This window comes from Danio rerio, chromosome 4 (assembly GCF_049306965.1).
Source record: "Danio rerio strain Tuebingen ecotype United States chromosome 4, GRCz12tu, whole genome shotgun sequence".
NCBI classification, from domain to species: Eukaryota; Metazoa; Chordata; class Actinopteri; order Cypriniformes; family Danionidae; genus Danio; species Danio rerio.
Window position 1 is genome coordinate 41012751 of NC_133179.1, and position 24165 is coordinate 41036915.

Sequence of the window (24165 nt, forward strand, 5' to 3'; positions counted from 1 at the left end):
TAATCTGCGCTGATTGGACCAATGACAGCCTGTTGCGATTGGCCGACTGCCTTCAGTCAGAGAGTAAAATGCACAACAGCTAATCAGCAATATATAAGTAATCACAGTTCATACACGCTCGATAGTGTAGGCGTGGATTTTAGCTGCCAGTGGGTCAATGTAAATAAAGTCGATGGACTTGAAAATTCAGACGATTAACTATTTTATTGAGCAAAAACTCCTAAACCTGTCGAGGAGATATCCAAGCTTGTCTCACTCTGCTCTTTTCACAGACACAAACACACACACACACATTGCCATCGTCCGCGCACACAAACACAAAAACACACACAGACTTCCGGGCGACAACGCGCGCACACACACACTACCCTTGTCCACGGAGCTCCGTAAACAAAGCAGCACGTGTCGCGTGACTTTGCACGTGATAAGAGAATATAGCCAGTTAACCTGATACAGTACACGCGGTTACAAGTAATAAATCACAACTAAATACATTTGCAAGCTAGAGTCAACGAGGCAACAACTTTAATCACACGTACTTACACTTGAGAAATGGAGAAAGAAACCCATCCTGACGTTCATCAGTAAGTTACTCTTTACTGATCCTTCCTTTAACAAACGCTGATGATGTATTCTTTGTAGCATGTAGTTTGCAGACGTTTCCAGTAGTTTCCAACTGCTTGGTTATTATGCTGATGTTTCATCTTTGGGTAGAGGCTCGATAATAGTGCAGTGTGACTTCAATCGACCGGCATGTTTGTGTGCGTGTGTTTGTGGGTGGGTGTGTGTGTCTGCGTTAATGCGTCAGAGGGCAGGGCCTCAGGTTTGAAATCTCCCGGGTTTGCGCGTGCACGTGAATAACTTGGTTTCGTTCGTACGTCATGGCGAAACACCTAATGACTCAGTATCAAGGCGACTCGTTTGAAGCACTATGAGTCAACTCTTTTATAGATGAATCAACCGTTTTAAACACTGTACTCTTACAGATTTAAGCCTTAGCTGGATACTTCACTTAGAGCTGTGTTACACACTATATGAAGGGGAATTTTCAAAAACCCATAATATGGGCTCTTTAAATAATGTCCATTTTCACTTTACCTTTTGATTCTTAATACCAGATATGCAGTACTGTGATTTGAGTGGGACGAGCAAGAGACTATATGGCTAAAATGTGGATTTACACTTACTAGTCAGACAGAATAAAGCATCCTGGAGATGTTGTCTGACAGGAGTTCAGCTCCAGCTCGACTGGGGTGCACGCCGTCAGCACGGAAAAGCCTACGACGCTCCCAGAAAAGATTCCAGTTATTAGCAAAGAGCAGCTTCTGTTCTTCACACTACTTTAATAGCCATTCATTCAGAGAGAAGAGTCTATTGAACCTTTCATTTCCTCAGCGGTAATTAGGAAGTGGTCCAGAAATTGCATGCATTGCGGGCGAGGTACGTCTGACCGTCTCGATTAGGCTCCTGAAGTCCCTCTTCAAGATCTGCATCTGCTGCAGCCTGAATTCATCTGTTCCCACCTGTAGGATACACTTATGGAGTTATTAATGTGTAACTTGGGCCAGTCTTAATTGTCTGCAGGTTCAGCTGTCTTATTTATTCAAGTGCTGCACAAACAGAGAACATGCAGTTATGATTCTTCTTCTCTTATAATGCCTGCTACTGCTAAACATTCACACACAAAGAAATCAAAAAGCAGAAGTCAAAAGTCACATTTCACAGGCTAAATCTCATGCCTCATGAACTGAAAAAGCCTCCCGAGATGATGAAGACATAAAAGCAGTGATTTTTCATATTTATGTAGGTGTCACCGACTCGGTCCAAGTCATTCCCCTCGCTGGCCAGCAGAGGCCGCCATCTCCGGACTTCTAGCATTACATCATCCACTTACACTGATCGTGCACACCTGATTCCCATTTCAGTTAAAGACCCACGTACCCTTTATAAGCCGCACTCAAACAGTCATTCAGGGCGAAGTCTTGTTTCAGCCCCGGCCAGCATTACTGAGCGTTATATCCTGCCTGAACTCCTGTGCATTACTCCAGCCCGTTTCTGACTCTGCTTTGCTTTCTGCCTGCCCACGACCCAAGCCTGTTACACAGACTCTGATACTCGCTGCCTGCCCTCGACCCAAGCCTGATACACAGACTCTGAATCACACCGCCTGCCTTTGACCCATGCCTGGTAAATCACTCTGTGTCTGTCTGCCGCCAGCCTTGATACCATTGCTGCTACTGTGGATGTGTGTTTGCACCTTTGTGCGTAGTGAATGTTTGAGTAAGAGTGTGATTAATAAATACTTCATAATGGATCCCTCCGTGTCAGTCTCCTCGTTACAGTAGGCTAGAAAATAATGTTTTGTAATATTTTAATCCTTTATATTTATATCCTATATCTATTCTTATTATATCCTATATATATCCTTAATATTTAAATTTTTTCATATGTAAAGATATTTGCCTATTGCTCTCTTGTGCATATTAAGCAGTGCGTACTCTGCGCCGGAGTTTTGACCAGGTTTGTTTTGGTCTAATGAAAAATCTTATTATAGTTTCTCAAAATAGCAACGCGCCAGCAGTGCGCCTCAGAACGCCTTCCTTTTTAGACCAGAACGCCTATGGGCGCACAAATGGGCGCTAATGCATTTGCTATTTAAACAGCGTATCGCAATGCCTCAAAACGACTCTTGCGCCAAGCTGAAACTATCAAACAAGTATTGCGCTGCGCCTTGCGCCACATTGTGCCGGGTGTATGATAGGGCCCTTAGTCTCTTTCGTTTTCCACACATTAAATAGCAACAAAACAAAGACTTTGCGTGAATTTTAATGAAAAAAATGCATTTATTTAATGTCTTTTGCAAATGCAGTTCATAAAATATGAATATACAGCATTAATCAGCTAATCAGAATCTATGCAGCTAATCAGCATTTAACAGGCCTCTAATGTAAACATGAATGAATTAAAAAAGTGAACATGATGAGTGATGTTTGATGTGTTTAATTCTGACTGCAGATCTGCTGAAAATAAATTCAAGAGTTCCCACTTATATATGCTTGCCACTTATAGCAGGTTTGGCATGCTGTCCCGGGAGAGAACCCTGAGCTCGGAGATATTTGAGCCCAGGGTTCCCGCCCGGACTAGAAGCATATCAGGAGAACCGAGATCAGGTAGGTCTCAATCGCTCCCCCTTTAGAAGGGGAGAAAAAGGAGGAGATGGGGTGGCAGGGGGGATTCTTCCAAAATGAAGATAGTGCAATGAGGAGAAAGTGATCCATTTATACTAAGCTAGGATCATTCTGATTGGATTATTACTGATTACGGATGAGTGGCCAGCGGTGCACAATCATATCACGTGCTCCTCTCGAAATTAGTTTATGAAACTTCACTTCAAGAGTTCCCACTTAGATATGCTTGGCACTTATAGCAGGTTTGGCATGCTGTCCCGGGAGAGAACCCTGAGCTCTGAGATATTTGAGCCCAGGGCTCCCGCCCGGTCTAGAAGCATATCAGGAGAACCGAGATCAGGTAGGTCTCGATCGCTCCCCAAAAAATGCATCTAGCTCGGGACAGCAGCCGAGTATTTCAAAGAATTTCCCCCAAAAAGCTAGAAAGTTTTTACTATATCCGGCTGCTGGATATAGTAATTAAGGAATGAAGAAAGAGTAGGGGGCTCCAGTTGGAGCAAAGTTTGAAACTGACTCCTGTGGAAGCCAGAGGGGGTTGGGTGGAGACTAGTAAAGGGGGGCCATAAGGGGTGGGCGGGGTTGGCTCATTAAGAGTCAAAAATATGCTCAAGGAACACTCCAAACAGAGATAGAGCAGGGAAGTGGCAGCGCTATATATAAATATTTATGTATATATGAGAGAGTATATATATATATATATATATATATATATATATATATATATATAAAATGGGGTAATCTAAGGCCTGGAGGGGGTGATCAGGAGACTTCTGTGAGTCAGAATGGGCGCTGCGGGAGTTGGGTGCAGCAATTTTTTATTTTATTTTATTTTGCCATCTCTAGCAGAAATCGTGAAGTGTGATTTGGGCGGTGGAGATTTCTGCTAGAGGGTGAGTGGCAAGTTTTGCCAGACTCTTGCTGGAGTCGATGCTCGTGGAACACTCCGACTGGAGATAGAGCGGGGAGTGACAGCGCTCTATATAAATATATATCTATAAACGAAAGTCCATAGATATACATATATAATGAGTTTCAGTGGCCTGGGGGGGGGCAGTGACTGACCCCTGCGGGGGTCGGCGCCTGGGGAACAGGGCAAGCTGGCCTACTCTAGCAGGAGTCTGGGAAAGGGGATTTGGACAGTGAAGACTCCTGTTAGAGGGTGACGGGATGAGTTAGGTGCTCGAGGAACACTCCGTTATGAGATAACGCCTCCTAACGAGAAGATGGAGCGGGGGAGTGACAGCGCTATTATAGATATATATCTATGTACAGGTGTATATAGATATATATATATATATATAAATAAAGATTGCTAAGGCCTGGAAGGGACGGTGAGACGACCCCTGCGGGGGTCGTAGCTCGGGGTAACACTTCTGCGGAAGTCAGAGCTTTAGGGGGGCGGGGTCCGGCAGGAGTCGGGAAATGGGAGGGGGCTGTGAAGACTCCAGCGGAAACGGCCAGGGTGGCGGGGTGACGGGGGGCTTGGATGAAACTCCAATTACCTATGTGGCTGGGGGAGGAAACTGAGTGTTACTTAGGCTAGAAGGAAGAAAAAGGAGAAGGTAAGGTGGCTGGGTCATGCCCTCGCCCTTAAGTGGATGTGGGATTATGGCTGACAAGAGCCATCTGGGCTTCTTTGGGGGGCCAGTGGCTAGGATGCATGTCTTGAAGGCATCAGGTGACCACCTTCCTAGGATCTGGATTTGTTGCTGCCCTTTGTATTTCTGTGATGGCTGCTCATATTCTGAAACATAGTATACAGGAATAAGAGAAGTAATTCAACACCTTTATTACTTTTCCCACACATTTAAAGACCTTATCACCATTTTCAATCAAAAAAGCTGGCGAGATTTATCTTACGGAATATTTACTAAATATTAAAATGTAACAAATGAATCCAACTAAACATTCGAATACAGACACATGTATATTAAAATCTAGCCGATTCGACAGGTTGTCACCTATAGAGCTGCAGACTGATAGTGTTGCAGTAAACAAGCGGCAAGCTGTCAAACCTTAGAATATTACTGATCACGTAACTACCTAGTGTCCTGATATTCACGGCTTGAATACAGTTAAACTTTAGCATACGATGATACCTTGTACAACAATAAATGTATTACCTTGTAAAGGAATTTAAGACTTTCTAATACTTTAAGCCCTCAAACTCCTCTATATTGACTTATCAGCCCCCAACACCTTCTGATACTCCGGAGACACCCTGTGTAAGAGTGACTGGGAGTTGATCTGGGGGATACCTGTGGAGCAAAGAACTGCTATAAGCATCTCTAAATCAGAATCGTGTGACAGGGCGGTTGTGTCATCTATAAATGGGAAGAAGAGGGGGGGGGGGGGGGTATGCAGGGGGAGAATAAGGCTCGGCGGAGCGACTCTGCTATAGCGGAAGTACAAATGATAGTCAGCATTGGAGCGTTATGAGTGCTAAATATTGTCAATAGTGATATGAAGAGTAAATGGGGGGGGGGGGTGTGAATATGGTATCAAGGGTGTGGGCTGTATGAGCAGAAAGTATCTTTGCGAAGAGTGTAAATGCATTAGGAATGGATGAAGAGTGTGATGGGTTGAATGAGGGCAGTTTCAGGAGCTGGCAGTCTTGAACTCTAAAATGGAAAACAAGAGAGAATTAGAAATGAAATCTTAGCAACATGGCACGTGTACAGCAGACATGATTAATTGTATTGGCTGATATTTGTGGGAGGAGTCTTCATAAGTGTATGGATGATTGTGAATAGAAGCGCCTTTGTTAATGCATGTTCCAATACTTAATGTCACAATGTGCCATGGTTGTAGAAGTGGGCATTTGTCCTCCTGCAGGGTGGTAATTAGAAGGAGAACTGAGCGTATGGGGCGTTTCTATGCTGGAAGTCCTGGAAACCTCTTGGAGAGCTGGTGAGATGATGATGGAGTGGAGTTTAAACCCCTCACTGATATAGAAGTTTTTAAAAGTCGAATGTATTTAACACAAAGTATAATTATGAAAGGCTACTCCATGGCCAGAAATGTCCTCCTTTTATTTGTTGCAGTCAAGCAGGAAATTGTTTTCTTACTGTCATTATAAACTGACTGACGTTCAGGTGTATTGATATGAGAGTCACAATTGGCGTGATACAAAAGAGTTACTGCTTGATGTGTAGGTTGTCTATCACTTGCTGGGTAATACTCATTTCATAATTTTTTGTTTATTTATTTATTTATTTATTTATTTTTATTTATTTATTTATTATTATTTATAAATATATATATATATATATATATATATATATATATATATATATATATATATATATAATTATTAATAAAATGTAAATATATCAACTGCCTACATCAAACTTAAAAACGATGTTGCCACTTAATAGGAACAGTGTGAATGTAATATTCCCCTTCGGGGGGAACTCCAGCACTATAAGTGGATTTGATTGTTAAAATCCACGCATTGGGAGGTTCGGTTCAGAAGCTACTCGTCTGAAAGAGTATTGAACGGGCCAATTAAGAATGAATTGGCAGCGCAAGCCTGCGCAGGTGAGCGGCATAAGCAATCAACTGAGTATATAAGCTCACCTGGCGCCAGCAGACGCTATCCTTTTTGCTTCAGAGACTTTTCTGATCGAGCTTCATGAGGGTTCCAACTGCTGTCTACAGCCACTTCGAGCGAACGAGTGTCTCCCAGTCCAGAGCGAGTCCATGCAGCGGCAGATGGTCGAGCTGGGTTTCTCCCTTGCCTGGCGTCCCTTTGGGTCCGGTCCTCCAGAGCGGTGCGTATTGTTGCAAAGCATCCTAAAAGAGCAACACAGTCGTGCAGCACGTCCTTTTCAGGAAGGCGCTCCGACTGTGCGTTTCTGGTTGCGGGGGTTTCCTGGCTCCTGATGATGGGCACGATCACTGCATTACATGTTTGGGGGTCCAGCATGTTAATGTGGTGCTCGGGGGCGGTTCATGACGTCACTACGATGCCATGACCGTCGCGCAGTTGAGATCGCGGCAAACTCTCGTGAGAGAGCGAGCCACCCCAGTCGCCTCCTGTTCTGCAGCGGGCGCTCGGGCAGATCTGAGGGTTCCAGCGAGAGATAATTCGCCGCCTAAGGGCTCGCGGACCTCTCGCTCCTCCAAGCGCTCCATTCAAGCTTCGGGCGCTGGGAGTGATCCGTCTAATCAGATGGTAGCTCTCACGCTCGCTGTCACCGGAGATCAAATGTCCTCCGCGGCATCGGAGGGTGGGCTTTCATTGTCCGACGATGATCCGGACCCGCTCGCCCCCTTCGGGCAGGTGAGCGCTGTCAAAACGGATACTGAAACGGACGTGTTAGCTGTGCTTTCCCGGGCTGCTTCGGCCGTGGGTTGGAGATGGTTTATCCCCCAGCTCCGCGGCCGGACCGACTAGAGGGGCGTTCCCTTCTTCCCGGCGACGCACAGTAGGCTCACGCGGTCTTAAAGAGCACCTTTTTTCTGCTTGTGCTGCGTGTCCCTCCACCCTCACCACTCTTGGTGGTGGAGCAGCCAGGGGGTATGTGGCGATTCCTCAGGTTGAGTGTGCGATGGCGGTTAATCCGCGCAGCGCCTCTTCTTGGCGGGGTCTGCTTCGTCTCCCATCCAAAGCCTGTGAGTTTTCGGCTCCCTCGGAGCTAGAGCTTACAAAGCTACGGACCAGGCTGCATCCGCCTTGCATGCCTGCATGGCCGAGCTGCACGAGGGTGGGTCCAACCCAGGCTTATGAGCTTCGCACCGCAGCCGACTAAGTTCTTCGGACTACTAAGTCCGCTGCGTGTGCTCTGGGGAGGACGATGTCCACACTAGTGGTCCAGAAGCCCCACCTCTAACAAAACTTGGTTGATATGCGCGAAGTTGACAAAGTCTGCTTTCTTGACTCGCCCATATCCCAAGCTGGTCGGCGACACAGTCTGCGAATTCACCCAGGAATTCGAGGCAGTGAGAGAGCAGTCCGATGGGTGATGTCTAATCGGCGGCCCCGTAAGCCCGCTCCGCCCGCCGTGCCATCCATACCTGCTCCTCGCCGAAGGCGCCCGCCTACGAGAGCTGCACCGCCCCCGCACTCGCCTCTGGCGAAGCGAGCGCGTCGAGCACCTCGGAAGCAGGCCACTCCCCCTGCCCAGAACGCCGCTAAGTCTGGCAAACGGACCGCGAAGCGTCCCTGGGACAGGTCATCTGGAGAGGAGGGAACTTGCTCTTTCCCCGCTGGAGGGCGGGGCGCCATTTCCAACGGCACTTTTTACTGCCATGAAATGAAAGGGCACTTTTTCACTTCTCCGGAGGTGACAGCCCGAAATCTGCCAGTTTGAGCTCAGCTCTCTAGCTCGTAGGTTCGGTGCACTCCGCCAGTGGCTCACGGGCACTGCAGGCCCTGCCAGCCTGCGACGCGCCGCCTCTCAGCTCGCAAGGTCTGCATGCTCCGCCAGCGGCTCACGGGCGCTGGGGGGAAGGTCTCCCTTCTCCCAGCCCCCAAGCCCCCCCTTGGTCAGGGTGCGGAGCCAGAGCGAATCGCTCTCCTCCAGCTCTTCTGTGGGACCCTCGCGCTCCCCGGATCAGCACACCCGCTCCGCGTAGGAGTCAGGGTGCGGAGCCAGAGCGAAACGCTCTCCTCCAGCTCTTCTGTGGGACCCTCGCGCTCCCCGGATCAGCACACCCGCTCCTCGCTGCCCCTCCGCGGGTACGTCAACGATTGCTGCGATGACGTCATTAACGAGGGCTCTGCCTGCCTGGTTAGCGCGGGCCAGCCCCTCGCGGTGGCTCATACGCACGATCAGACTCGGCTACGAACTACAGTTCTCCAAACGGCCTCCCAGGTTTACGGGCGTGTATTTCACCAGGGTCAATCCCCTGTCCGCCCCTGTCTTGCGAGAGGAGATTGCTGCCCTCCTGGCAAAGGGTGCAATCGAGCCGGTACCTCCAGCCGAGATGGAGAGCGGGTTTTACAGCCCGTACTTCATCGTACCCAAAAAGAGCGGTGGGTCACGGCCAATCCTAGATCTGCGCGTTTTGAATCGCTGCCTTCACAAGCTGTCGTTCAGAATGCTTACGCAGAGGCGCATCCTCCGATGCGTTCGTCCTCAGGATTGGTTTGCAGCCATAGACCTGAAGGACGCGTATTTTCATGTCTCCATTCTTCCACGCCACCGTCAGTTTCTGCGGTTTGCGTTCGAAGGTCGAGCATGGCAGTACAAGGTCCTCCCCTTCGGGCTCTCTCTGTCTCCGCCGGTCTTCACCAAACTCGCGGAGGGTGCCCTAGCGCCTCTGCGGCTTGCGGGCATCCGCGTACTCAATTATCTCGACGACTGGCTGATTTTAGCCTACTCTCGGGAGCAATTGACTGCGCACAGAGACGAGGTGCTCCTGCATCTCCACCTATTGGGGTTGCAGGTCAACTGGGAAAAGAGCAAACTCGCCCCGGTGCAGAGGATCTCTTTTCTCGGGATGGAGCTGGACTCGGTCACCATGGTAGCGCGCCTCTCCGGAGTGCGCGCTCGCCTGCTGCTGAACTGTCTGAGGGAGCTCGACAGCAAGTTAGTGGTCCCACTGAAATATTTTCAGAGGCTCCTGGGGCATATGGCTTCCGCTGCGGCCGTCATGCCGCTCGGATTGCTCCATATGAGACCACTTCAGCACTGGCTTCAAGATCGAGTTCCGAGTGGCATGCGGGCACACACCGAGTCTCTGTTACTGCGATGTGTCGCCGCACCCTCTGGAACGACCCCTCGTTCCTGCAGGCCGGTGTGCCTCTGGGACAGGCGTCCAGTCATGTTGTTGTTTCGACAGATGCTTCCAGCACAGGCTGGGGAGCCGTGTGTCGCGGGCATGCAGCTGCGGGCCTGTGGGTAGGTGCCCAGCTGCATTGGCACATCAATCGCCTAGAGCTGTTGGCAGTGTTCCTTGCTCTCCGCCGTTTTTCTCTGGCGCTGGGGCAGCAACACGTGCTGGTCAGGACGGACAGTACGGCGGCGGCAGCGTATATCAACTGCATGGGGGGTATGCGCTCTCGCCGCATGTCTCAGCTCGCCCGCCGTCTGCTCCTCTGGAGTCACCCGCGGCTGAAGTCGCTGCGCGCCATTCACATCCCAGGTATGCTCAACCGTGCAGCCGATGTGCTCACGGCAGCAGATTCACTCTGGAGAATGGAGACTCCACCCCGAGTCTGTTCAGCTGATATGGGCGCGATTCGGGGAGGCCCAGATCGATCTGTTTGCTTCCCCCGAGAACGCTCATTGCCAGTTGTTTTATTCCCTGACCGAGTGCTCTCTCGGCACGGATGCACTGGCCCACAGCTGGCCTCGGGGTGTACGCAAGTATGCGTTTCCCCCAGTGAGCCTGCTCGCGCAGTTAATGTGCAAGGTCAGGGAGGACGAGGAGCAGGTTTTGTTAGTTGCGCCCCTCTGGCCCAACCGAACCTGGATATCAGAGCTCTCCCTCCTCGCGACGGCCCTCCCTTGGCAGATCCCTTGAGAGAGGACCTACTTTCTCAGGGACAAGGCACCGTCTGGCACCCTCGTCCCGATCTCTGGAACCTCCACGTGTGGTCCATAGACGCGAGGAAGACTTAGGTAACCTGCCGCCCGCGGTGGTTGAAACCATCACTCAGGCTAGAGCCCCCTCCACGAGGCGCGCCTACGCCCTGAAGTGGAGTCTATTCACTGAGTGGTGTGTCTCTTGCAGAGAAGACCCCCGATCTTGCCAGATCAGTGTTGTGCTCTCTTTCCTTCAAGAGAAGCTGGACAGCAGGCTGTCGCCCTCCACTCTCAAGGTTTACGTTGCTGCCATCTCCGCTCACCATGACGCGGTGACTGGCGGCACCGTGGGAAAGCATAACCTCATCATCCGGTTCCTCAGAGGCGCTAGGCGAATTAATCCAACTTGCCCCCCTCTCACGCCCTCTTGGGATCTCGCCCTCGTTCTCACGAGCCTGCGATTTGATCCCTTCGAGCCACTTGATACAGTATCTTTAAGATTTCTGTCCCTGAAGACAGCTCTGCTGGTCGCGTTGGCCTCCATTAAGAGGGTCGGGGACCTGGAGGCATTTTCGGTCAGTGACTCGTGCCTGGAATTCGGGCCGGGATTTTCTCACGTTATTCTGAGACCCCGCCCGGGTTATGTGCCCAAAGTTCCTACCACTCCTTTTAGAGATCAGGTAGTAACCCTGCAAGCGCTGCCCCCGGAGGAGGCAGACCCAGCCCTGTCCTTACTTTGTCCAGTTCGCGCTCTGCGCATTTATGTGGACCGTACTCAGAACTTTAGATCTTCTGAGCAGCTCTTTGTCTGTTATGGCGGACGGCAGCAGGGAAGTGCAGTGTCTAAACAACGTTTATCCCACTGGATTGTGGAGGCCATTTCATGTGCTTATTTGAGCAGAGGCCAGCCGCGCCCCCCAGGAGTGCATGCGCACTCCACTCGGAGCGTTGCATCCTCTTGGGCGTGTGCGCGTAGCGCTTCTTTAACAGACATTTGTAGAGCTGCGGGCTGGGCGACACCCAACACATTTGCAAGATTTTATAATCTGCGAGTGGAGCCGGTTTCCTCAAGGGTGTTAGGTACCTTTGGTGATTGAGGAAACAACTCGGTAGGTGTTGTACACGCTTGCGGTGCCTTTTTTCCCTAACACGGAGAGATGTGCACCCTTCTGTCTGTCAGTAAAGTTCCCCATTTGGTGAGCCCTGCAGATTCCTCGGAGGCCCCCAGCACTGACTCAGCGGAGGAGTCACTTGCTGGCCCATTACGTAGTAGGTCTGCCCGCTGGTCAGCCCGCGTTTTGGGTATAGGTGCCTGCTATGGCCGATCCCCGCTGGTGATCCCCATATGCTTTTTCCGCCATGGTTAACTTCCCCCCCTGGGCGGACCCGTGCTTTCCCTATCTGCTAACCACCTTTTATGCGCACTCCCCCTTTTCAGGGTTAGTCCATATGTAATTCCATTTGTTTCCCCCTATTGGGTGCGAATGGTCTCCGCAGCGTCCTCCCTACTGGGATGGCACGCTTCCCAACGTACTGTCGTGTATTCCTAGAATTATCTAGACGCTAGCGACTCCCAAAAAAGATACCTATTCCGTAAAACTTCTTTTGAAGTAGGATAAGTTAGGGCCAAGGGCACGTTGGAGGACCACGCCTCTCGTGATCTGGGTGCGTCACGCTTGCCTGACCGCTCTTTCATGGTGGGTGTTGGTAAGGTGCAGTCATTATGGCGCTTTCAATGGGCTCCCAATGCGTGGATTTTAACAATCAAATCCACTTATAGTGCTGGAGTTCCCCCCGAAGGGGAACGTTCGAGGTTACTAAAGTAACCCTTCGTTCCCCGAGGAGGGGAACGGAAGCACTATACTCCGTCGCCATAATGACTCTCCCTTAGCTGTTAAAAGTCTCTTAAAAAGCTTAAAAAGGATAGCGTCTGCTGGCGCCAGGTGAGCTTATATACTCAGTTGATTGCTTATTCCGCTCACCTGCGCAGGCTTGCGCTGCCAATTCATTCTTAATTGGCCCGTTCAATACTCTTTCAGACGAGTAGCTTCTGAACCCGAACCTCCCAATGTGTGGATTTTTATAATCAAATCCACTTATAGTGCTTCCGTTCCCCTCCTCGGGGAACGAAGGGTTACTTTAGTAACCTCGAACGTTTATCATGGCTTTACTCCATCCATGATAAGTAACATGTCTGTAATCACAACATGATTGGAAATCTTAAGCTTATTTGGCCGGAATCAAAGTCTCTGCACGCAGTCCATTCATGAATTTGTCGGGAGAGAAGGCGGGACCGTCTCCAGTTTTGGAAAGCTCATTGGATGGTGATACTTCCCCTTTAAGCTATTGGCTCCTTGGAGTCACGGTCAAGAGTTCAGAGTGCAAAGGCCGGCGGCCATTTTGTAGATCAGATCGCTACAATGTTTATGCGTGAAAGTATGGCTCCACTCTCACCAGCAACTGGTTTGGATATCAGTGCACCTTTTCATGGATGTATATCGACGAATGAAGGTGTTGTGGACATATGTTTATGGATTAGATTGCCTTGTCATTTGCCTTCGAACTATTTCGGCTGTGGGAATGTAATGGATCTGCTGACCAGCGGGAGGCTGAGAGGTGAGTTCTTCATTTAAAGCGTTCTATTCACGCTGATCTCGCCAGACTTCCCTCTAAAGCATGCACATTACCGAAAGTGGACCGCTAACGTTAGGTGATCTGTGAGTTCGGCTTCTCTCCAGTGGCTTGAATCGCCGGCGTCATAAGTTTAGACGAGGTTGTGGCTTGTGTAGTGAGGAGCAGATGAAGTAGAAGATGGAAGAGTTGATATGCCGGCTTCTTGCGGGGATTCTGGCTCGATTGCTGGCGAGGCAGCTGCTGGAGTTTTGAGGAGAGCGGGGTTCTGGTTGGAGAAGTTGTTGTTGTTGTTGTTGTTGATTGTTTGTTCTTCCATGCCAGAAGGTTGAATGATGCTGAAGCGTAGTTTAAATGCTGGAGCATTTGTAGCAGGAAGCAGTCTTCCAAAATGAAAATGAGGAGAAAGTGATCCATTTATACTAGGATCATTCTGATTGGATTATTACTGATTAAGGATGAGTGGCCAGCGGTGCACAATCATATCACGTGCTCCTCTCGAAATTAGTTTATGAAACTTCACGTGTGTGCAGTGTGTTACTGACTGAAGGGCAATCTGTGTGTGTTTACAGTCTGGATCATGGAGGAGAGAAGAGGATTTCAGCAGGACCACGCAAATGTACGTCTACACACACACACACACACATGAACACTGCTGTAGTGAGTGTTGTTGTGGTTATAAATGTGTGTGTTCTTGTGTTCAGATGCCTGTTTCCTCACACTGGATCCAAACACAGCACACCCTGAACTCATTCTGTCTGAGGAGAACAGAAAGCTGACCCGTGTGGGAGAGAAACAGCCGTATCCTGATCATCCAGACAGATTTATTCATCATTTTTATGTGTTGAGCAGAGAGAGTGTGTGTGGACGCTGTTACTGGGAGATTGACTGCAGTGGAGATGTGGATATAGCAGTGTCATATAAGAGAATCAACAGGAAAGTAGACAGTAATAACCATTGGTTTGGACGTAATGCTCAGTCCTGGACTTTAACCTTCTATGATGGCAGACTCTATTTCATACACAATAACAAATACACTGATCTCCCATTAAAGCAGATCAGTAGAATAGGAGTGTTTGTGGATCACAGTGCAGGAACTCTTATCTTCTACAACATCTATAGAGACACAATGAGCATCATCCACTCAGTCCAGACCACATTCACTGAGCCACTCTATCCTGGGTTCTGGGTTGAGCGTGGATCAACAGTGAAACTGAGAAACTGAGCAGAGATTTACCCACAATCCTCTGCAGGATCAGTCAGTAGCAGAGATGTGTGCCACAAAAAAAATATTTATAATTCATCCTCACTGAAATGTAAACAGCAGTTGGATACTTTGGCCAGAGTTACATACCTCTGATGTTAGTCTAGGTGATGGTGGTGTTTGACATTTATAGGTAATTAAAATATATTTATACAAACAGTGAATAAGTGCAAGACAACCAAAGTAATACCAAAAATATGTGACTTTATTTACAATTCCCAAAAGTGAACGAAAACAACGAATTAGTCCAAAATAAAGAAACATTAAGTAAAGCAAATATATACCATTTACAATACATACAACACTGAGACAAATACAAAGATGGGACAAAACAGCAGAGCTGGCAGAAGGGATGCGGGCGGCGCTAAAGATATGAAAAGAACAAAACTCAAACTAAATCTAACTCCCCAGAAGCATCTAGCAAACCAACTATGTGTAAACAATATAATTAACATGCGAAGAGTCTTCCGAGTCCTGACTGTTTTCTCTATCTATCTATCTATCTATCTATCTATCTATCTATCTATCTATCTATCTATCCAAAAAGTACAAGGGGTGGCGCTCGCCCTTAACCTAATGTACTATACAGAAGAGTAGTCCTAAGTATTGCAAAATGTATGTCACGTGACCTTCTTACCTGTCCACTTCATCCAAGCCTCGTAAACAACATAAACTGAGAATGATTTATGAATAACAGATGGATAACGTGCACCCTAGGGGTAGAGCCGAACCCGAATACGGTATTCGGAAAGGCACGAATAGGGTGTGTTTTACAAATACTTATTTCAAACAAATACTTAAAAAAAAGTATTTGTATTTGGGAACAAGAAGACCTTTATGTCAAAAAGCTGCGTTTCCTCATGAGACCGCAGTGCATGCGCGCATGTATGACATTCAGAAGCAAGGGGTGGGGAAAGAAAAGGTGACTGACGGAGGCTGCTTCACACAGCAACAGAAGGCTCGGCTGAGCGAAAGAAAAAAAAGACTTTACTTAAATACTATTTTTGCTGAATAGAGTGGCGAGGGGGCGTGGCCGAGAGCCGTGGGAACGGAATGAGGTCACCGCGTAAGTGGATGCACCTGTGGTGCGCCCCGGCCTCGAATCACACGGAAGGAGCTCTGGACTATAAAAGGTGGAACGATGGCAGAGAGAGCCGAGCGACAACCAGCACATTGGGAGCTGTCGTTGACACATTGCAAATAATAATAAAAATTGTCACTTACCTCAACACCGACCCTGTCTTCTTCCCACACAAAGAACCGTGTTACAGTATGTGGTGAGGGGGTGTGGCCGAGAGCCGTGGGAACGGAATGAGGCCGCCGCGTAAGTGGATGCACCTGTGGTGCGCAACGGCCTTGAATCACACATAAGGAGCTCTGGACTATAAGAGGAGGAACGATGGCAGAGAAAGGCGAGAGAGGACCGGGCCCGGGCATATTGTGTTACTTTTGCTTTCAGTTTGACTGCAGTCTCCATGAGGAGCTGCCATCCATTTGTTTTTGTTTAGACGGCAGTCTCCATGAGGAGCTGCCGTCCCTGTTATTAATAAATAATTTAAACCTGCGTCGGTTCTCCGCCTCTTTCTTCCCGGCGGCCAAATGGCCGTGAACTTTATTACAAATAGATTTTTGTATATGACGGCAAATCAATGCCAATATTAATCGAGCGCAGCGGTGATGTTTGCGCGCGAGGAGAAGTGAACCGTGAGCAGATTACAGGTCTACACGCGAGAAAACTACAGCTCGCGAGCGCACAGGGGATCTTCATGCGTGTGCTCAACTGATCCAGCGCGAGAAAACAAGTCCCGCGCGCGCACATCATCATCTGTGCGCAAGGTGGACGCTCTCGTGAGCGAGGTCATGCCTACAGCACGCGCACGCGATCAGTTCTCTCCTCTCGCTTGCTGGTTCTTCTCTCTGCTCGCGCGAAACAGTTTTGATTTTTGTCAGTCCTGGGGCGGGACTTGGTGTACTTGTTATCTCTAACGCTATTGGCTACTCTGCCTTTCCGGAAGTTCCGGGATTGGACGCAGGTTAAAAGATCACGCCATTAAATATATATACAATTTGCAAGTCATAATCATAAGAAACTTTCTGAGAACTTTATGAGGATTCAATCTCGAGAAACAGTCAAATGATGATAATTAATCTTCTAAAATAATGACTTGCATTCTTGTAACATGACTTTCTGAACCCATTTGATTTGTCCCGTGCAGCACTTGTCTGGTTTGTTGTATTTTACTTCATTATTAACCACAACAGCAGAGCTCATTATGACACTTGGGGTTGATCTTTCTAGGAAATATTGTCTTCAGAAGAGTTTGTTTGGTTTTTAGATCTTTCCATACAATGCAGATGTGCAGTGCAGCTTTGTATATTATTATAATTATTAAATTTTTTTGTAATATAGATCAGTGGAAAAAAAAAAAAAAAAAAAAAAAATATATATATATATATATATATATATATATATATATATATATATATATATATATATATATATATAATTTTTATTTTTCAATCTCATTTTTAGTTAATGATTGAATAACCTGCATATAAAGACTTCAATCAAAAATGATTAGCCCAATCAAACATAAAGAATACAGTGACAGACATTCAGATGGGTGTTTATCGCCACCTATTGAGCAACAATTTAATTTCTACAGTCTTCGTTTGGCTTTACTCACTATCCATTACATTATTCCAATTCAGAGGCATACAAATACCACTTTTTCATACAACATGCCCACATCTTAAAGGTCACATATGCAGTTGAAGTCAGAATTATTATCCCACTTATTTCTTGTTTTATTTTATCTAGAATAAAAGTAGTTTTTAATTTTTTAAAAAACACACTTTAAGGTCCATATTATTAGCCTCTTTAACCTATTTATTTTTTTCAAAAGTTTACAGAACAAATCATCGTTATACAATAACTTGCCTAATTACCCTAACCTGCCTAATTAATCTAGTTAAGCCTTTAAATGTCACTGTAAGCTGTATAGAAGTGTCTTGAAGAATATCTAGTCAAATATTATTTACTATCATAATGGCAAAGATAATATAAATCAGTTATTAGAAATGAGTTATTAAAACTATTATGTTTAGAAATGTTTGAAAAAAATCTCTCAATTAAATAAAAATTAGGATAAAAATAAACAGGGGGCTAATAATTCAGGCGGGCTAATAATTCTGACTTTAACTGTTTAGTGGAATGACTAATGGCAATATATTTACTATAAACCTTTGTACTTTATGCACTTCATGCATGTGTAGCCTATTTTGTATACTATTGTCCATCCAATTTATTCTGACTTGTTCTTCATAAGAAAATGAGTCAAGGACAATGAGTCTAAGAAAAAAAAGATTTTTATAAATTTGAACACGTGAGTTCATGTTCATAAATTTGGCTTGAGTTTAGTTTAAATGTAGGTGCTAAACTTCATCAAATGGTTCAAAACACACATTTAAAGTCTGAATTATTCGTCCTGAATTATTAGCCCATGTATATTTTTTTCCCAATTTCTGTTTAATGGAGAGATCTTTTGCCACATGGTATAACTCTCTCTTTCTCTCCAAAGTAATAAAGTTTGTTACAGAAATATATCTCATTATTTTGATATGTCATTATATGACTTGGTCATGATGGTAAGAATAGGCATTATTATGAGATTAATTATTACAAGAAATATCTCATTATTGAAAGTAAGTCTCCACCTATTATTACTGAGAAAGTGAGTCTATTAGTTTCACATTGTGACATTATGATAAGATATCCTATATATTTTTATTTAACGGGGAAACTAGCTTACCTGCGTCCAATCCCGGCTAACTTCCGGAAAGGCAGAGTAGCCAATAGCGTTAGAGATAACAAGTACACCAAGTCCCGCCCCAGGACTGACAAAAATCAAATCTGTTTCGCGCGAGCAGAGAGAAGAACCAGCGAGCGAGCGGAGAGAACTGATCGCGCGCGCGCGCTGTAGGCATGACCTCGCTCGCGAGAGCGTCCATCGTGCGCGATTCGGGGAGGCCCAGATCGATCTGTTTGCTTCCCCCGAGAACGCTCATTGCCAGTTGTTTTATTCCCTGACCAAGGGCTCTCTCGGCACGGATGCACTGGCCCACAGCTGGCCTCGGGGCATATGCAAGTATGCGTTTCCCCCAGTGAGCTTGATCGCGCAGTTAATGTGCAAGGTCAGGGAGGACGAGGAACAGGTTCTGTTAGTTGCGCCCCTCTGGCCCAACCAGACCTGGATATCAGAGCTCTCCCTCCTCGCGACGGCCCTCCCATGGCAGATACCTTTGAGAAAGGACCTACTTTCTCAGGGACAAGGCACCATCTGGCACCCTCGCCCTGATCTCTGGAACCTCCACGTGTGGTCCATAGACGCGAGGAAGACTTCGGTAACCTGCCGCCCGCGGTGGTTGATACCATCACTCAGGCTAGAGCCCCCTCCACGAGGCGCGCCTATGCCCTGAAGTGAAGTGGTGTGTCTCTCGCTGAGAAGACCCCTGATCTTGCCAGATCAGTGTTGTGCTCTCTTTCCTTCAAGAGAAGCTGGACAGTAGGCTGTCGCCCTCCACTCTCAAGGTTTACGTTGCCGCCATCTCCGCTCATCATGACGCGGTGGTTGGCGGCACCGTGGGAAAGCATAACCTCATCATCCGGTTCCTCAGAGGCGCTAGGCGAATTAATCCAACTCGCCCCCCTCTCACGCCCTCTTGGGATCTCGCCCTCGTTCTCACGAGCCTGCGATTTGATCCCTTCGAGCAACTACATACAGTATCTTTAAGATTTCTGTCCCTGAAGACAGCTCTGCTGGTCGCGTTGGCCTTCATTAAGAGGGTCGGGGACCTGGAGGCATTTTCGGTCAGTGACTCGTGCCTGGAATTCGGGCCGGATTTTTCTCACGTTATCCTAAGACCCCACCCGGGTTATGTGCCCAAAGTTCCTACCACTCCCTTTAGAGATCAGGTAGTAACCCTGCAAGCGCTGCCCCCGGAGGAGGCAGACCCAGCCCTGTCCTTACTTTGTCCAGTTCATGCCCTGCGCATTTATGTGGACCGTACTCAGAACTTTAGATCTTCTGAGCAGCTCTTTGTGTGTTATGGCGGACGGCAGCAGGGAAGTGCCGTGTCTAAACAACGTTTATCCCACTGGATTGTGGAGGCCATTTCATGTGCTTATTTGAGCAGAGGTCAGCCATTCCCCCCGGGAGTGCGTGCGCACTCCACTCGGAGCGTTGCATCCTCTTGGGCGTGTGCGCGCGGCGCTTCTTTAACAGACATTTGTAGAGATGCGGGCTGGGCGACACCCAACACATTTGCAAGGTTTTATAATCTGCGAGTGGAGCCGGTTTCCTCAAGGGTGTTAGGGACCTTTGGTGATTGAGGAAACAACTCGGTAGGTGTTGTAGCACGCTTGCGGTGCCTTTTTTTCCCGAACACGGAGAGATGTGCACCCTCCTGTCTGTCAGTAAAGTTCCCCATTCGGTGAGCCCTGCAGATTCCTCCGAGGCCCCCAGCAGTGACTCAGCGGAGGAGTCACTTGCTGGCCCACTACGTTGTAGGTCTGCCCGCTGGTCAGTCCGTGTTTTGGGTATAGGTGCCTGCTATGGCCATCCCCGCTGGTGATCCCCATATGCTTTTCCGCCACGGTTAAGTGCGTCACCCTTGCCTGACTGCCCTCTCATGATGGGTGTTGGTAAGGTGCAGTCATTATGGCGCTTTCAATGGGCTCCCATACGTGGATTTAGAAAATCAAATCCACTTATAGTGCTGGAGTTTCCCCCGAAGGGGAACGTTCGAGGTTACTAAAGTAACCCTTCGTTCCCCGAGGAGGGGAACGGAAGCACTATACTCCGTCGCCATAATGACTGTCCCTTAGCTGTTAAAAGTCTCTTCAGCTTAAAAAGGATAGCGTCTGCTGGCGCCAGGTGTGCTTATATGCTCAGTTAATTGGCTATGCAGTACACCTGCGCAGGCTTGCGCTGCCAATTCATTGCTTTCATTGGCCCGTTCAATACTCTTTCAGACGAGCGGCTTCTGAACCGAATCCTCCCATACGTGGATTTAGAACATCAAATCCACTTATAGTGCTTCCGTTCCCCTCCTCGGGGAACGAAGGGTTACTTTAGTAACCTCGAACGTTTCCAGTGTCTTTTCACTTTTCAGCTTTTGATGAGAGTATTAAGACTTAATGAAAACTAATGTTTTATTTATTTCAGACCTAATTGAAGAGAATGAGGGGAGTAAAGAGGAGAAACATCATGTCAAAATTGAGGAAAAAACTCATTTACAGACTGATGGTGTTTTAAAAAGGAGAGACAAGAATCGTTTCACCTGCACTCAGTGTGGAAAGAGTTTGGCAAGCAAATCCAAACTTAAGATTCACATGATGATCCACACTGGAGAGAAACCATTCACATGCACTCAATGTGGGAAGAGTTTCAACCAATCATCAAACCTTAATCACCACATGATGATCCACACTGGAGCTAAACCATTCACATGCACTCAGTGTGGGAAGAGTTTCAACAGATCATCACACCTTAATTATCACATGATGATCCACACTGGAGAGAAACCATTCACATGCACTCAGTGTGGGAAGGGTTTCAACCAATCATCAAACCTTAATCACCACATGAGGATCCACACTGGAGCTAAACCATTCACATGCACTCAGTGTGGGAAGAGTTTCAACAGATTATCACACCTTAATTATCACATGATGATCCACACTGGAGAAAAACCATTCACATGCACTCAGTGTGGGAAGAGTTTCAACAGATCATCACACCTTAATTATCACATGATGATCCACACTGGAGAGAAACCATTCACATGCACTCAGTGTGGGAAGACTTTTAACTGCTCATCACACCTTAATCAACACATGAAGATCCACACTGGAGAGAAACCATTCACATGCACTCAGTGCGGGAAGAGTTTCATCCAGTCATCATCCCTTAATCAACACATGAGGGTCCACACTGGAGAGAAACCATTCACATGCACTCATTGTGGAAAAAGTTTTAACTGCTCATCACACCTTAATCAACACATAAAGATCCACACTGGAGAGAAACCATTCACATGCACTCAGTGCGGGAAGAGTTTCATCCAATCATCATCCTTTAATTATCACATGATGATCCACACTGGAGAGAAACCATTCACATGCACTCAGTGTGGGGAGAGTTTTAGCAAATCATCATTCTTTTATAAACACGTTGAAGGAACTCATGGGCATATTGCAGTGGTCAACACGAGTTGAATCTGAAATCTTGGGCATCTGCAAATTGTCTCAGTCATTGAACAGGCTTAAGGGCTTAAACCATCACGATAACAAAGCACCAATTGATTTTGAGTTATTCTGACCAATACTTTGGCCGCAGATGTTCCAGGTACCCTTCAGCAAAATTAGTAAATGATTTAAACTTAATAAAGGGGCTTTACAGGATTTTCAGCAGGAACCGCCTCACAAGACTTTTAAATGACTCCTCTACATGGTCATGTGCTTTGGGCACATCCTGTCAGATGCACAATTTTGTAGAGACAAAAAATCTCTAGAAACATTAATGCATACAAATGAAAGACAATCTTTTAAAATGTTAGAACTAAGGCAGATGTATCTTTAAATAATAAACCATAATGTTCCTCATATGCTGTGGTTATTTCAACCAACCAGGTTAATCGATGTGTTGTTTTAACCCTTAAAGCAGAATAAATTGATCTGTATTTGTCTGAAATGTATGATATCTGGTCTTGAATGAAAGGTAGTGACATTTGCAATCTGTTGATGTAAGGCTGGGCGATTTTTCAAAAATTTTTTTCGATTAATTCGAATTTACGTTTTCAGACGATTTAATTTTGAATCAAATTGAGAAATTGCGATTTAAAAAAAAATATATATATATATATATATTTAATACATTATAATGGCACCAATGCGCTTTGGTTCACTCTGTATGAAGCTGGAAGCACACCAGAAGCGCCTCTCGGTGACTCGCCGCACCACGATTCAGGACGCAGGTCATATTTCAGCCGCGCCACAGAGCGCCATCTGATTAGTTTCATGTTAAATATTATGCGAATGTGCGCGTCTGGTGTGTGATACTTTAAACTGTCATGTGTCGCGGCGCTTCTGGTGTGCGACCTGCTTGACTGCCTGTTAAAGCGTGAAGTCATGTAGGATTTTACTTTGCATTAGTCTGAGTCACGTCTGTGTGTATTGTCAAGACATATTACCTTATCAAGTCGATAAACTCGATCTCAACATGTTTGAAGGATGTAAAAGCCTGCCATGTGAAAAACTGCGCCGATCTTTTGGTTTGAACACAAGCAGAGGAGAGGGCCAGTAGCAGTGAAAAGGAAAGTACCCGCCCCCATGACGTCATTTAGCGGACCAAGTTGAAAACAAGACAGATCAGGCAGCATGATACAGAGAGTGGAGCAAAGCACATCAAATGATCGGTATTTAAAAGGGGAAAAAAAGAAAAATATATTAAATATATTAATTTATATTAGACACACATCTGGTACTTGTTTTTGCTCCTGCTTTGCGTCCACAACTTCACACATTAGGTTAAATTAGGCTTTACAGTTTCCATGTTCAGTCCTTTTTTCTTTTAAGAAAAAGGCTGCATCATTACAACCTGTCATTTAATCAGAAGAAAAAGTCAAAACCGAGCTGACAGCCAATCTTTCCGAGGCTCAGCAAAACATGCAAAAAATCCCTCTGTATTCCTGCAAGTGCAATATTTACACAAATATTTCTTATTCAAATCGTCAGCAACGCTATTTAACTCGTTAATTTGTTTAACATTTTTTTACACCTTGACCGATTTTTGTATGACATGGCCATTAAAAATACAATGTTCCTTAACCAGATGGTTTAAGTTACTTTTAAAGAGAGTGTTACTTCAGTCATGTTGTTGTAATGTTTTGAGAAGACTAGTAACACAATAAAAAAAAAAATCGAAATCGTGAATCGGTCAAACTTTATAAAAAAACCTAGATTTTTTTTTTTTGCCAAATCGCCCAGCCCTATGTTGGTGTAAATGAGAACTAGTAGTACAAACAGTATTTGTCTTGTAACATTTTATTTAAGATAGTTTCAATCTTGCAAGAGTTTTACCATGTAAAATCTACATGCAGTCTGTTAATGATTGACCCTTTCTACGTGGGCCCACGGTGTGGCCCCGCCCTTCATGGCAACTGCTCATTGGCAGACAGTGCCATAGGGATGGATCAGACCAGGTCACTTAAAAACACCCTGCAACAAAGAAACTTTGCTTTGAAACCGCACGAACTTCCGCAAACCGACTTTCAGCAGTCTGTCACCTCAGTAACCCAAAACTACCCACCCACGAGCGAGGGAATTCCAAGGACGTCACAGAAGCCACCAGCCAATCAGGAGCACCGTGTTTCCCCAAGGCCAGCTGGCGAGGGAGATTCATCTTCAGCAAAAGTGCAAGTAACAAACAGACGTTGTCTCTTACTGATCTGGGGCAGATTGATCGTAAACAGTTAAAGATAAGCCATATCTCTGCTTTTGTGGTTTCTCAGGTGTTATTCTAAGATCTTGTTAGAAGTATTAGAA

General features: G+C 46.5%; 3 protein-coding genes across 4 annotated transcripts in view; 2 read left to right on the forward strand and 1 right to left on the reverse strand.

The window, feature by feature from the left end:
* The window catches only part of LOC137490922 (protein NLRC3), a 59448-nt gene extending 43326 nt beyond the window's left edge, over positions 1-16122 (forward strand). For both annotated transcript variants that reach the window (XM_073947450.1, XM_068219915.1), the window contains 2 exons: positions 13867-13913; positions 13999-16122. In XM_073947450.1, the coding sequence (XP_073803551.1) occupies positions 13867-13913; positions 13999-14519 (568 nt within the window). In that variant the 3' untranslated portion in view covers positions 14520-16122. The remainder of the gene's footprint in view (positions 1-13866; positions 13914-13998) is intronic.
* LOC110439461 (uncharacterized) overlaps positions 1-24165 on the reverse strand; it is a 1085403-nt gene that overhangs the window by 997930 nt on the left and 63308 nt on the right. The gene's annotated exons all lie outside the window — the stretch shown is intronic.
* Positions 15870-22312, forward strand: LOC108183672 (uncharacterized). The gene is made up of 2 exons (XM_068219966.2): positions 15870-15882; positions 20786-22312. The coding sequence occupies exons 1-2, from the start codon at positions 15870-15872 to the stop codon at positions 21835-21837; spliced, it is 1065 nt and encodes a 354-aa protein (XP_068076067.2). The 3' UTR covers positions 21838-22312.